This window comes from Eucyclogobius newberryi, unplaced genomic scaffold (assembly GCF_026437365.1).
Source record: "Eucyclogobius newberryi isolate DKJ021-1_F unplaced genomic scaffold, fEucNew1.0.hap1 SCAF_4, whole genome shotgun sequence".
Taxonomy (NCBI): Eukaryota; Metazoa; Chordata; class Actinopteri; order Gobiiformes; family Gobiidae; genus Eucyclogobius; species Eucyclogobius newberryi.
In genome coordinates, this window is record NW_027316056.1 from 32,496,488 (window position 1) to 32,511,314 (window position 14,827).

The following is a 14,827-nucleotide window of genomic DNA, read 5'->3' on the forward strand; positions in this document are numbered from 1 at the left end:
TCAGACTCTAAAACTGGGACATGATCCATCCTTATTGACGTTCTCAAATGTCAATGCACACCGTTTGTTTACTTGAATCGTACACATTTTGACCATGGACTCTTCTGCACATTGCCAACCAGTATAGACCAAAAGCCGACATCGTTTCCGCGGCGACGAGAGTCAAACATCCCGATTGTTCGCGAACGCTTCGGCGAACACGTTTGGAACAGTTGTGATGGGATCGGTGAGGACATCCACTTACCTTTATAGGATCTGCTGGAATAAACCTGAGCTGTCACACGCCTGAGCAGCACACGCACGAGGGCACGAGTCCACCACCAGAGGGCGCGCGCGCGAAGGATTTCACGCCAGGGTGCAATAACCAAAGTGCATGTGTTCGAGTCGGTTCTGTGGCTTGTCGACAGGATAAAAGAAATGTAAATAAAAAAGATCGTTTGTTAATAAAACCCTGTGTCTTGCGACTCGATGTAAAAAAAAAAAATGTTACCGTAGCTTGGATTTGTTTGAATGTGTGTGTTGAGGAGGCTTCACCGGATCAGTGGGTTCAGTGGCCTCAGTGACCGCTGTCATTCAAATCTGGCGTCACGTGTCATCACATTAGAAACATTTTGCAGAGGGTGAGTACAAATACACTAAATGAGCTTTTGTACATTTTATGGCGGCGTTGTCCTCATTATTATTATTATTTTATGTTATTGACCTTTATTTGACCAGGAATGACCCACTGGGATGAATAATCCACACGGGGAGAACATGCAAACTGGAATCGATCCCAGGACCTTCGTGCTGTGAAAAAAAGAGCGCTAACCCGGCACAGAAAATGTCTGTTCTCCCATACCCCCTATCCCTGCCCCATCCCTCTACTAACTTGCATTTATTGATTCATTTTTTTTAAACTCCAGTTCATACACACAATGTTCAGGAATATTGTTCAGCCATTTTTTGACAATGACAATCCACTACTTGCTACAGTGAAATGGAAAAGTATCTCCAAATGTTTAAAAAAAAAAAAAATGTTTCTAAACTACTGCAAAAGGCATAATTTGGCCGTATGTATTGACACTACACGTGGCTTGAACTCGAATGTTTTACGCCGCAAGAGACCGTGAACATACGTTTGGTCACATAGCATCTTTAATACCACCATTATAATAATTAGGATATCAAAAGTATCGAGTATACATACATCATTTGCATTGCGTTACACAAATCGGAACTGATTTATGTTTTTTATATCTCTCATTCATTGTTCTCGGGGTTTCGCCTTTTATTGTCTCGTCGTGACGTTTGTGCTGATAACATAGAATTGTCCTGCTGAACTGACGCTATTTTGAGAACATTTAATCGGTATCGTTAAGCAATATAAAAAAGGTTTTCCATATTTCCAAATGTAACTTGAATCCTATAGTCTACTACTTTCCAATACCAATATTGAAGAATCTGGTTATATCCCAAACTAGAGTCCACGTCACCGGAATCCGAGTAGTGCTTCGAGCGGCCTCCTCCGTGTTATTTATCCTGTGATTTTTTTTATTTAATTTTTTTTTTTTTTGCAGTAGAGTTTTTGAAGCTGTGGGAACAGTCTCTTTGAGCCATGCCACTTTATTGTAACAGTCCCAGTTAGAATCGAAAATGGGCGGTGAGTGCGTGTGTGGATGGTCCGCGTGATCCCGTACACCGAGGTCCAAAAGCGTGAAAAAGGTCTCTCTCTCTCTCTGTTCTCCCCTCCGGCCCCTGCGGTGGTCCCCCCTTCACAGCGCCCGTGCCCCGTGCCCCGGGGTCGGCGCCCGTCAGACGCTGGTGATGGAGGCGAGGCAGTTGGACGACTTCTGGAGCTTCTCGGGCTGCGCGTTGGGGGGCTCGGGGACGGCGCGGAAGCTGAACGGCAGCCCCATGCCGCTGGTGCCCATGTGGCCGGGGCTCAGCGCCGGGTTCTGCCGCCTATTGCTCTCCACGATGCTGGACGTGTTGGACGCGAGGCTCTCCCGTGTCCTGCGGGGGGAAGACGTGCAACGGCAGCGCTTAGATCACACAAAGAAGATGCAAACAAAACACGCTGTAGCCGGGGTGGACGGCAGGGCGCTTAGCTACAAAGAGGATTAGTGCCAAAATACAAAACTATTTTCAAACATACATTGCGGTCTAGAAATGGATAATCCCGCGATATTAAAGCCACAAACCCAGATCTACTGTGCGGGCGGTGCCAAGTGCCAGAGGGTTGTATGAGAAATATGTGGCGGAAAATGTCAACTGTCCAATAAAATGAGGTAAACTAGCTATAATACTACAAATCAGACGCTTCAATCAGTGGGTCGCGAGATGTAATGTTTAAATTAAATAACACTGTATTGTATTGTCTATAATTTAAAAAAAGTCAGTTTTGCTGAAATTGGATCAGATGACAAAATAAATGACTAAAATAAATACAATTACACCTCAATCTAAATGGTTTGAAACTTTATATTATTACAGACATGTATTTAATTTTGCTGTGGTGAATTTTGCTGTGTGATGCATTGCATATAAAAAACAACTTATTCAATGTACACGCACTTAAAAAGTACTGTGTCTCTGAGTACCAGACTAATAAATACTGTGGACAGTACGTGTTGTGTTGTCATGATACTAGAATTTCAAACTCAATTTCGATACTAAGATATAAGCTTGATACTCGATACAAATATCAATACCACAATCATAAATAATTGATCTTTTTACACAAATAATACTTTCTTTCTATTCTTATCTTTTACTCAGTCTGACAAAAATAAAGACAATAAAAAAAAATTCAGGACCTTTTTTCTTGTTTATTTCATTTTTTTTGCTCAATCGAGTAGTTTTGATACTAGTTTAAGTATTGGTTAGTATCTGATTTAAGATACTTTGGCCAACCGTAGTAGACACACATTCTTCTGTAAAGTTATTTAATATTTGGCCTGTAGGATGTGACTAGACTCATGCCACAAGATCTCACAAGATGAAACTGTGAACATGAGGATGTTTTTCTTCCATGTGTTTACGTTTGCCTTGGACAAAAATGGTTGGAAGTTGGTGAGTTATACCTCTTTGGACGCTACTGCAGAAAAAATACATAAATCAAAAAATGTAAAGCCAAAATTGTGAACTCAATCGCACAATTCCACAAATTTAGGGCTGTTTTTGACTTTAATCTCTGAGCATCATCTAAAAGGGGGTGTGACATGATCTCTGACCTGTGAAGCGTTTACAACACAAAAACAACCATGCAAATAGTGAAGCACCGGTAAACAAGTGACTAAACTAAAAAAGCCCTAAAACTGAATCTTTTATTTTACTTTTTTAAAGATGTTTTTGCCTAGAGGCTTAGACGGGACAGCTCAGCATGAAATGGGGATGAGAGGGAGGACATGCAGTGAACTGTCGAAGCTGGGATTCAATACAGAGCCTGGCGTGTGTGCTGCCATCTTAACCACTCGACCACCGGGCTGCAACTTACTCTAACTCACTCATCGAAAATGCCGATTAACCAACTAAACAGCCAGATGCTCACAGCCCCGGTCAAAATCTGGTCTCATCTCACATGGACACGGTCTCGTCTTGTCCCATCCCTTATGCCCTCCATTCATTTTGAACCATGTCATTGGCCCACATTTACACGACTACCTCCAGTTTCTAATGACAGTGACTGTATAGAAAGCAGTGGCTCGATTAGTGATAACGAGCCAAACACATGTATGTTGAGTTGCACGGTTTAAACGGGGCTGTGTTGCGGGCGTGTGTACTGCACAGACCTGGGGGAGTTGAAGCCACTGTCCACAGTGACACTGCTGCTGTCTATGCTGTCCAGGCGGGCTGAGTGGGCTGACTTCTGACTGCTGCTGTTGTCCGTCTCCTTGGGGCTGAGGAGGGTCAGGTTGGTCTCCAGTTTCCTCTGCAGGTCATGCTCCTTCTCTCGCTCAAGGAGCCACTTCATGGTTCCCTCCCCGCTGCCTCCCCCGCCTCCGCCTGTACCACCACCCTCCCCGTGCTCTTTGCTATCCTCAGGCGTCGCCAACTCCTTGTGCGAGTCCTCCTCGGCCTCCTCTTCATCCTCATCGTCTGATACATTATAATAGTCAAAGGAGGCAGAGGGGACGGTTGGCTCGAGGCAGCCCTGTAGAACTGCAGGTGACGCTGAGGAAGTAGCTGAATTGGAAGGCTGCTGGGGCTCAGGATTGTCAAGGGCCTCTGTTGATTTGGCATGTGAGGCTTTCCGCAATGTGCCAGACTTGGTGTAGCTGCTGTCCACGAAGCCTGTGGACAAGGCATTGTGTGGAGGTTTGAACAAAGTGTCCTTGCTGAAGATCTCTTTCCTCTTGATCACCAACCCTCCGCCTCCCCCTCCAGGGTCCACATTGTGTTGGTGCGGTGTCAAACGTGCATTTTGCGCCGGCTCTGGCGTTTGGCTTGGCGTCAGACGCATAGAGCCACTCTGTCCTTTTGCTGCCGACAAATCCTCTTTGTACTCCATCGTGTGAGTAGAGGTGAGGTGAGGCGTTTGCCGGTCAGCTGGAGAGCCCTTTCGGAGTCCCCCTGATGAGGTTAATGTGTCATATTCTGATTTTGCCTGAGGCGAAGGGGCAGTTAAGATTGTTTCATTTGATGTATTGCACTGGAAGTACTCATCTGTTGAGGGCTTTGGAGAAAGTCCCATTAGCTCATTGTACGTTGGTAAACTGTCTCTGCTTTTGTTCCTCTCAATTGTACTCCGGATCCTTGATTCATCTAAAGTCCCCTTCCCCAAATCAGGCACATTAAAGTCTGAGTGGAACTTAGCAGCAGAGAACATGATCCTTGAGTAGTGGGAGGACTTTTGTGTGGCCCGCAGAGTTCCATCGTCAGTGTAGTAGTGACTGCGCTCCTCCAGTGGAGCTTCAAATACCTCTGGAGCTCCCAGAGACGGGCCTTTAAGAGAATTGTCCATGGAGCGGGAGCGTTCCTTCGCCTGATCAGATCTGTCATGGCGGGACTTTCGGTCCTGATTGTGACTGTGACTCCTCTGCACTCTGGACTGGCAAGTCCCACGAGAAGGCTCAGGAAATGGCATCTCCGTGCGTCTCTTGGCGAGCTCCCCAGACACGTCCCACTCGGGGGCAACAGGGCAGTTTGATTCTGTGATGTTTGGATTGCTGTGGACCAAGTACGTGGTCCCTCCACTCCGCCTGCGCTCCAGAGTGTACATAGCCTCCCGAGGCGAGCGGACCAGCGAGTGGCTGAAGAAGCGATAATCTCTCTCCATGAAAACAAGGTCCCAGTTTGAACCCTCAGAGGGGTCTCCTCTGGAGGTGCGAGGTTTACTGTGGGAGCGAGACTTTCCATGTGGGGCCCTCCGGTGACCCCGGCCCCTGCGACTGCGAGTACTGTGTTGAGCAGAGCTAGCCTTGTTCTTCTGAGCTCGCTCTTCCTCTAACCTTTTCATGACGGCTGTGTGCCGAGCCACATTCTCAACTGTGAGGTCGGGGTTAATTCTCCGGATGATTTCCATCTCTACTTCACGGGGAATAGATGTTGTTGGAACTTCCTCGTCATGAAGAGGCCACTCCTCTGGGGGAAACTGAGCTGAGAAAGTTGCTAATTGCCTCAATTTGTCCTTCTTAAAACTTAATCTAAAGAGTCGGAGTCCAAACCTTTTGGATTGCTTCTCTGCGGTTCCACTTCCACCACTTCCCTCCTTCTTTTTGGTCAGGGTGTCAGTTTTGTATGGGAAAGAGGGGAGACTTTTGCTCTTGTCGGGGTCTAATGCAGGTGCTGAATGCTGGATGGGAGGGGATGTGGCTGGTGGGGGGTAGGGGTATGATGGGGGGTCACCTCTGTACTCCTTGGCGGACGTCCCAGGTGGAAGATCTCCTTTGTGATCCTTACTGGGCTTACTTTGATACGAGTCCATCCGATGCTCCTTTGGTGACTTGGTTTGGAGCGCAGAGGCGTGCAGTCTGGTTGGCTCATCACGAAAAGCGTATGACTCATTGTGATGCTTGCGGGCCGGCCTCTCTCTCAGGCCCGGGGTGGAGCTGGTGGTGGGAGGGGAGGTACATGACTGTGTGGGCTGCTGTTGGGACTGCTGGGATGGCTGCTGCCGCTCCGGGAGCCGGTCGTCCAGGTGGTACCACTTGTTGTTGCTGCGGATGAGGGAGGGGGTGATGAAGTAGGTCTGGGGGGTGACGATGAAGTAGCCCTCTGGAGTTGGGTAGATCTTGCGTTCTCGCACAAGCATGTTCAAAGTGTGTCTCAGAACCTCGGAGCTCGGTGTAGGCACGCCTGAAACAAAACACATTACAAGTGTCAGCGGTTTAGAATCATCTGAATTCAATCACATTTGGGTGAAAAGGCTGCATTTTCATGGCATCGTAATTTGAAGAGTTCAGAGTTGGTAAATTGTGTAGACAGCAAAGTATAAAGTAGTAATAACTATAAAGTACAATATCATTAGCGTTACAAATTTACAAGCAAATATATTTGTCCTTTACCTAAACAGGCTCAGATTCTTTTCCAGAGTCAGTTAAAGACAACACGTCGTCTATACCTCTGTCTAATTTGATTTGTTAACCTGCGTAAATTGGCAGCGTCTTTCATCAGCCATTACCCAACAGATTAACTACAATCTGCAGCCTATTTTAAAACATTCAAGAGTAACCGTGGCAACACGGCTCATGCTTTACTTAGGTGTCTAAACACTTGTCAAATGTAGAAGTGTTTATTATATATTTTAAACAATACAAATCCTAACCTTTGTCCAGCACAGCAGCGTGTTGCTAAGAGTTACATCACTCCTGTGTATCATGATGCAACCTACATGTTCCACTATGACTTATTCTGAGAATGTAATTCAAATACTTCAATGGTTACTGATGATGAGTATTTACAGGGTAATGACTGTGGAACAGGCTGAGAGCAAATACCTGGAAAGCTGGCAGTGAGGTGCTCCACCAGAGCCTCCTGGTTGACCGGCTTGTGGGCAGAGTTCATGGCAGAGATGGCCAAACACAAGATCTCCCCCAGTGGGATGAACTGTGACTGGCTGATGGGTGACATGGTGATGGGAGACACGTCACCTAGAGAGGAGCACACACGGGTGTCACACCATGAATGAACAGCAGGCACACGCAGCGTGTGAAGCTATGATGTAATGGTCAAACAGGAGCGTGCTGCTCCACCCCTCCTCTCTGCGCTTCCTTAGCCTCTCATTTCTCCTGCTCCGAGGAGGTTAGCTAAGCAAGCATCTGCTGCAGCAGCCATCTCCTGATGCTCATAGACCTGGGAGAACAGCATCCAGCGTCATATCTAAACACAATCTGTTTACACACATTTACTATTACATAACACGTATAATTAATACACCTCAAGCAGACCATTTATGAAACAACACGCAGATTCCAAATTCTTTTGACCAAAAACCCTTTCATCACATGTAAAAACAGAAGATGAATGTGCATCCAGACAGACATAGTGGCTGTTGTGTCAGCGTGTGCGAGTGAGTAGTGAGCTCATGCTCCAGCAGCTGGGCCGGCCTAAAGCTGCGCACACAAAACATGTGCCTTACTCAGAGGTTGTAACGGAAGGAGCTGAATGAATCAGTGGCTCCTTCACCTGCGCTGCAGTGTCACTGTCCCTGATTACGCCACAACACACACAAGTGTCCGCCACTATTGTACACTGAGCCACCTCCACTTCCCAAACGAAGTTCCACAATATTTCACATTAAAGAGCTGTTACACTAATGGACTCATCTGAGGCCTGTCTTTACTACTGTGCAGCTGAACGGTCAGTTAAGCAACAAGATGACGTTATCTCTGCTTAGAATCACAGCCTTAAGCTTCATGTGGCTTTGGGCAGCTTTGGCAGAAGAGAAAACATGGATCTGTCCATGAAGTGGAACAAAACCATTTTGACTTTGCCATAACTGGATGTTAAAGGCACTGTCATACGTCACTGGTAATAATCCAACCCAATTACTATTTTGATTGTAATGATTTAAAACATGTGTCCCATGATCATTTGGACCTGCTTGGAGGAGATGGCCTGCTGCACAGCCTCACTGTCCCGCCTGTCAAAGCCCCTGAATGAGACCCTGTCAAAGCCCCTGAATGAGACCCTGTCAGAGCCCCTGAATAAGACCCTGTCAGAGCCCCTGAATGAGACCCTGTCAAAGCCCCTGAATGAAACCCTGTCAAAGCCCCTGAATGAAACCCTGTCAAAGCCCCTGAATGAGACCCTGTCAGAGCCCCTGAATAAGACCCTGTCAGAGCCCCTGAATGAGACCCTGTCAAAGCCCCTGAATGAAACCCTGTCAAAGCCCCTGAATGAAACCCTGTCAAAGCCCCTGAATGAGACCCTGTCAGAGCCCCTGAATAAGACCCTGTCAGAGCCCCTGAATGAAACCCTGTCAAAGCCCCTGAATGAGACCCTGTCAGAGCCCCTGAATGAAACCCTGTCAAAGCCCCAGAATGAAACCCTGTCAAAGCCCCTGAATGAAACCCTGTCAAAGCCCCTGAATGAGAACCTGTCAAAGCCCCTGAATAAGACCCTGTCAGAGCCCCTGAATGAGACCCTGTCAGAGCCCCTGAATGAGACCCTGTCAAAGCCCCTGAATGAGACCCTGTCAAAGCCCCTGAATGAGACCCTGTCAAAGCCCCTGAATGAGACCCTGTCAGAGCCCCTGAATAAGACCCTGTCAGAGCCCCTGAATGAGACCCTGTCAGAGCCCCTGAATGAAACCCTGTCAAAGCCCCTGAATGAAACCCTGTCAAAGCCCCTGAATGAGAACCTGTCAAAGCCCCTGAATGAGACCCTGTCAGAGCCCCTGAATAAGACCCTGTCAGAGCCCCTGAATGAGACCCTGTCAGAGCCCCTGAATAAGACCCTGTCAGAGCCCCTGAATGAAACCCTGTCAAAGCCCCTGAATGAGACCCTGTCAAAGCCCCTGAATGAGACCCTGTCAGAGCCCCTGAATAAGACCCTGTCAGAGCCCCTGAATGAGACCCTGTCAAAGCCCCTGAATGAAACCCTGTCAAAGCCCCTGAATGAGACCCTGTCAGAGCCCCTGAATAAGACCCTGTCAGAGCCCCTGAATGAAACCCTGTCAAAGCCCCTGAATGAGACCCTGTCAGAGCCCCTGAATGAAACCCTGTCAAAGCCCCAGAATGAAACCCTGTCAAAGCCCCTGAATGAAACCCTGTCAAAGCCCCTGAATGAGAACCTGTCAAAGCCCCTGAATAAGACCCTGTCAGAGCCCCTGAATGAGACCCTGTCAGAGCCCCTGAATAAGACCCTGTCAGAGCCCCTGAATGAAACCCTGTCAAAGCCCCTGAATGAAACCCTGTCAAAGCCCCTGAATGAAACCCTGTCAAAGCCCCTGAATGAGACCCTGTCAAAGCCCCTGAATGAGACCCTGTCAGAGCCCCTGAATAAGACCCTGTCAGAGCCCCTGAATGAAACCCTGTCAAAGCCCCTGAATGAGACCCTGTCAAAGCCCCTGAATGAGAACCTGTCAAAGCCCCTGAATGAGAACCTGTCAAAGCCCCTGAATGAGACCCTGTCAAAGCCCCTGAATGAGACCCTGTCAAAGCCCCTGAATGAGACCCTGTCAGAGCCCCTGAATAAGACCCTGTCAGAGCCCCTGAATGAGACCCTGTCAGAGCCCCTGAATGAAACCCTGTCAAAGCCCCTGAATGAAACCCTGTCAAAGCCCCTGAATGAGAACCTGTCAAAGCCCCTGAATGAGACCCTGTCAGAGCCCCTGAATAAGACCCTGTCAGAGCCCCTGAATGAGACCCTGTCAGAGCCCCTGAATAAGACCCTGTCAGAGCCCCTGAATGAAACCCTGTCAAAGCCCCTGAATGAGACCCTGTCAAAGCCCCTGAATGAAACCCTGTCAAAGCCCCTGAATAAGACCCTGTCAGAGCCCCTGAATGAAACCCTGTCAAAGCCCCTGAATGAAACCCTGTCAAAGCCCCTGAATGAAACCCTGTCAAAGCCCCTGAATGAGACCCTGTCAGAGCCCCTGAATAAGACCCTGTCAGAGCCCCTGAATGAAACCCTGTCAAAGCCCCTGAATGAGACCCTGTCAGAGCCCCTGAATGAAACCCTGTCAAAGCCCCAGAATGAAACCCTGTCAAAGCCCCTGAATGAAACCCTGTCAAAGCCCCTGAATGAGAACCTGTCAAAGCCCCTGAATAAGACCCTGTCAGAGCCCCTGAATGAGACCCTGTCAGAGCCCCTGAATAAGACCCTGTCAGAGCCCCTGAATGAAACCCTGTCAAAGCCCCTGAATGAAACCCTGTCAAAGCCCCTGAATGAAACCCTGTCAAAGCCCCTGAATGAGACCCTGTCAAAGCCCCTGAATGAGACCCTGTCAGAGCCCCTGAATAAGACCCTGTCAGAGCCCCTGAATGAAACCCTGTCAAAGCCCCTGAATGAGACCCTGTCAAAGCCCCTGAATGAGAACCTGTCAAAGCCCCTGAATGAGAACCTGTCAAAGCCCCTGAATGAGACCCTGTCAAAGCCCCTGAATGAGACCCTGTCAAAGCCCCTGAATGAGACCCTGTCAGAGCCCCTGAATAAGACCCTGTCAGAGCCCCTGAATGAGACCCTGTCAGAGCCCCTGAATGAAACCCTGTCAAAGCCCCTGAATGAAACCCTGTCAAAGCCCCTGAATGAGAACCTGTCAAAGCCCCTGAATGAGACCCTGTCAGAGCCCCTGAATAAGACCCTGTCAGAGCCCCTGAATGAAACCCTGTCAAAGCCCCTGAATGAAACCCTGTCAAAGCCCCTGAATGAAACCCTGTCAAAGCCCCTGAATGAGACCCTGTCAGAGCCCCTGAATAAGACCCTGTCAGAGCCCCTGAATGAAACCCTGTCAAAGCCCCTGAATGAGACCCTGTCAGAGCCCCTGAATGAAACCCTGTCAAAGCCCCAGAATGAAACCCTGTCAAAGCCCCTGAATGAAACCCTGTCAAAGCCCCTGAATGAGAACCTGTCAAAGCCCCTGAATAAGACCCTGTCAGAGCCCCTGAATGAGACCCTGTCAGAGCCCCTGAATAAGACCCTGTCAGAGCCCCTGAATGAAACCCTGTCAAAGCCCCTGAATGAAACCCTGTCAAAGCCCCTGAATGAAACCCTGTCAAAGCCCCTGAATGAGACCCTGTCAAAGCCCCTGAATGAGACCCTGTCAGAGCCCCTGAATAAGACCCTGTCAGAGCCCCTGAATGAAACCCTGTCAAAGCCCCTGAATGAGACCCTGTCAAAGCCCCTGAATGAGAACCTGTCAAAGCCCCTGAATGAGAACCTGTCAAAGCCCCTGAATGAGACCCTGTCAAAGCCCCTGAATGAGACCCTGTCAAAGCCCCTGAATGAGACCCTGTCAGAGCCCCTGAATAAGACCCTGTCAGAGCCCCTGAATGAGACCCTGTCAGAGCCCCTGAATGAAACCCTGTCAAAGCCCCTGAATGAGACCCTGTCAAAGCCCCTGAATGAAACCCTGTCAAAGCCCCTGAATGAAACCCTGTCAAAGCCCCTGAATGAAACCCTGTCAAAGCCCCTGAATGAAACCCTGTCAAAGCCCCTGAATGAAACCCTGTCAAAGCCCCTGAATGAGACCCTGTCAAAGCCCCTGAATGAGACCCTGTCAAAGCCCCTGAATGAAACCCTGTCAAAGCCCCTGAATGAAACCCTGTCAAAGCCCCTGAATGAGACCCTGTCAGAGCCCCTGAATAAGACCCTGTCAGAGCCCCTGAATGAGACCCTGTCAGAGCCCCTGAATGAAACCCTGTCAAAGCCCCTGAATGAGACCCTGTCAAAGCCCCTGAATGAAACCCTGTCAAAGCCCCTGAATGAAACCCTGTCAAAGCCCCTGAATGAAACCCTGTCAAAGCCCCTGAATGAGACCCTGTCAGAGCCCCTGAATAAGACCCTGTCAGAGCCCCTGAATGAAACCCTGTCAAAGCCCCTGAATGAGACCCTGTCAAAGCCCCTGAATGAGACCCTGTCAAAGCCCCTGAATGAAACCCTGTCAAAGCCCCTGAATGAAACCCTGTCAAAGCCCCTGAATGAGACCCTGTCAGAGCCCCTGAATGAGACCCTGTCAGAGCCCCTGAATAAGACCCTGTCAAAGCCCCTGAATGAAACCCTGTCAAAGCCCCTGAATGAGACCCTGTCAAAGCCCCTGAATGAGACCCTGTCAAAGCCCCTGAATGAGACCCTGTCAGAGCCCCTGAATGAGACCCTGTCAGAGCCCCTGAATGAAACCCTGTCAAAGCCCCTGAATGAGACCCTGTCAAAGCCCCTGAATGAGAGCCTGTCAAAGCCCCTGAATGAGAGCCTGTCAAAGCCCCTGAATGAGACCCTGTCAAAGCCCCTGAATGAGACCCTGTCAGAGCCCCTGAATGAGAGCCTGTCAAAGCCCCTGAATGAGACCCTGTCAAAGCCCCAGAATGAGACCCTGTCAAAGCCCCTGAATGAGAGCCTGTCAAAGCCCCTGAATGAGACCCTGTCAGAGCCCCTGAATGAGACCCTGTCAGAGCCCCTGAATGAGACCCTGTCAAAGCCCCTGAATGAGACCCTGTCAAAGCCCCTGAATGAGACCCTGTCAAAGCCCCTGAATGAGACCCTGAATGAGACCCTGTCAAAGCCCCTGAATGAGACCCTGTCAAAGCCCCTGAATGAGACCCTGAATGAGAGCCTGTCAAAGCCCCTGAATGAGACCCTGAATGAGACCCTGTCAAAGCCCCTGAATGAGACCCTGTCAAAGCCCCTGAATGAGACCCTGTCAAAGCCCCTGAATGAGACCCTGAATGAGACCCTGTCAAAGCCCCTGAATGAGACCCTGTCAAAGCCCCTGAATGAGACCCTGTCAAAGCCCCTGAATGAGACCCTGTCAAAGCCCCTGAATGAGACCCTGAATGAGACCCTGTCAAAGCCCCTGAATGAGACCCTGTCAAAGCCCCTGAATGAGACCCCCAGCTAACGGTGCACCGTGCGTAAAGGAGGCGGAGCCACGCGGGATGGAGTGGGACTCACCTGGCGCGCGGTAGCTCGGCGGGGACGAGGAGAAGTGAGGGGGAGGAGGGGGAGGAAGGTGCTGCTGCTGCTGCTGCTGCTGCTTCTGGACTCGGATGTCTTTCTCACTACGGGACAAACTGTGCTCCAGCGGCCGCTCACCGAGCTCCGAGCCGGGCCAGGCCTGCCGCACATTCCCGCTACGGTTCTTCTTCATGACGACCCCTTTTTATACCTTTAACCCCGGGACATGTGGGACGACAGGGGGGCGTGAGGGGTCGTCGAAATGGGGGGAGGAGGAGGAGGAGGGGGGGAGGGGGGGAGAAAGGGGAAGGGGGCAGGGGGAGGCTGACCGACGGCGGGCTCAATGCCTCCCCCGCATCAGTAAGAGCGTCCCACTAAGAGCGATCACAAACCGGACATGGCAGAAAGCGGCGCGCGCCTTCACGCACACAACGGCAGACGCGCGTCTCATTTACATCCACGGGTCCCGGCGGCGGCGAGGAGCTACAAACTGTCACTGCGTCCGCGCTGGTCGTCACGGGGCTTGTTGTCACGTCGGGCCGCGGCGGTGCTGTCCCGGGCTGATCCGGAGCGACGGCGGCGGAGGGCCAGGCCACTGCGCGAGGAGGCATCACCCTTTCAACGGCATCGGTCCCAGCCACCATTTGTAGCATCCCCATTTGCATGCGTAGGGAGGCACATTACGTAGCCGCTCTGATGTGGGAGGAGGGAGGGGGGGAGGAGGGGAGAGGTGGCGGGGGGCCCGGGGTAGAGATGAGGGAAATGGGGCATCGGGAGAGAGGAGTAAACGTGGCGAAGCTGTCGGAATCCTCTTTCTTTTCCTTTTCCACTAGAAGGAGAGCTGGTTTGTCCCTTTTCTTTATTCCCCCCCCCCCCCCACGCGCTGAGCGGACGCGCGCGGTCACAGAGCCGCGGCTGCACGAGAGGCCCCGGTCCACGACAATAGCCCGGTTCACCACATGAGCCCAGAAAAACACAAGAGCGCACTCCGGCGGCGGGGAAAGGGTGAAATCTCGTCCCCGTTCGGCCTCGATAGTGCGCCGTGCCGCGGAGACGGTGCCACGTTCACCTCCATCTTTATCCGATCAAGCAGCGCACGAAGACCCCGTCGTCCTTTCGACAACCGCGCGCCAGGAGAGGGCGGGGATGGGGGGGGGGGGGGGGGGGACACGGAGAGCAAAGAGAGAAAGAAATAAATAAAAGTCAAGAATAGATATCCATCATCGTCGTCGCTCCCCGTGATCCGGTGGAATTGAGTCCAGAACCGACGGCCGCGCAGCATCCATTCATTAACGCGCGGGAGGAGGAGGAGGTGGAGGAGGAGGAGGAGGGAGGACGCAAACTCCGGTCAGCGGCGGTGAATCTCCTCTCCACGCTAATGCTGCAGCTGCTCCCGAGCACCTCCAACGAGCGAAGGGTGCGCGTGTGGAAACGCGTGCGTCTGAGTGTGTGGAGAGAGAGAGAGAGAGAGAGAGAGAGAGAGAGAGAGAGAGAGAGAGAGAGAGAGAGGAGAGGGGAGGGGAGTGAGGGAGGGAAGGGAGGGAGAGAGTGAGGGAGAGGAGGTGAGGGGAGGAGGAGGTGAGGGAGGAGGAGAGGGAGAGAGAGGGTGAGAGAGAGGAGGGAGGGGGGAGGGAGAGAGAGGGAGAGGAAGAGGGGAGGGAGGGAGAGAGAGGGAGAGAGAGAGGAGAGGAGGTAGTGAGGAGGGAGAGGAGAAGCGAGGAGGGAGGAGTTGGAAAGAGGGGAGGGAGGGGAGAGGCGAGCGAGAGAAAGACGAGGTGGGAGAGAGAGA

The 14,827-nt window shown here is 50.9% G+C and overlaps 1 protein-coding gene across 2 annotated transcripts in view; it reads right to left on the reverse strand.

Annotated features, from left to right (window-relative positions):
• Positions 1 to 1,119: 1,119 nt before the first annotated feature.
• Positions 1,120 to 14,827, reverse strand: part of stox2a (storkhead box 2a) — a 22,154-nt gene continuing 8,446 nt past the window's right edge. The window contains exons 1-4 of one of the 2 annotated variants that reach the window (XM_072462287.1): positions 13,036 to 13,766; positions 6,921 to 7,073; positions 3,774 to 6,279; positions 1,120 to 1,995 (exon numbers count right to left, since the gene is read on the reverse strand). In XM_072462287.1, coding sequence (XP_072318388.1) covers positions 1,794 to 1,995; positions 3,774 to 6,279; positions 6,921 to 7,073; positions 13,036 to 13,231 — 3,057 coding nt within the window. In that variant the 5' untranslated portion in view covers positions 13,232 to 13,766 and the 3' untranslated portion in view covers positions 1,120 to 1,793. Of the gene's footprint in view, positions 1,996 to 3,773; positions 6,280 to 6,920; positions 7,074 to 13,035; positions 13,767 to 14,827 lie in introns of those variants that run through there. The other variant, XM_072462286.1, reaches the window with a different exon arrangement.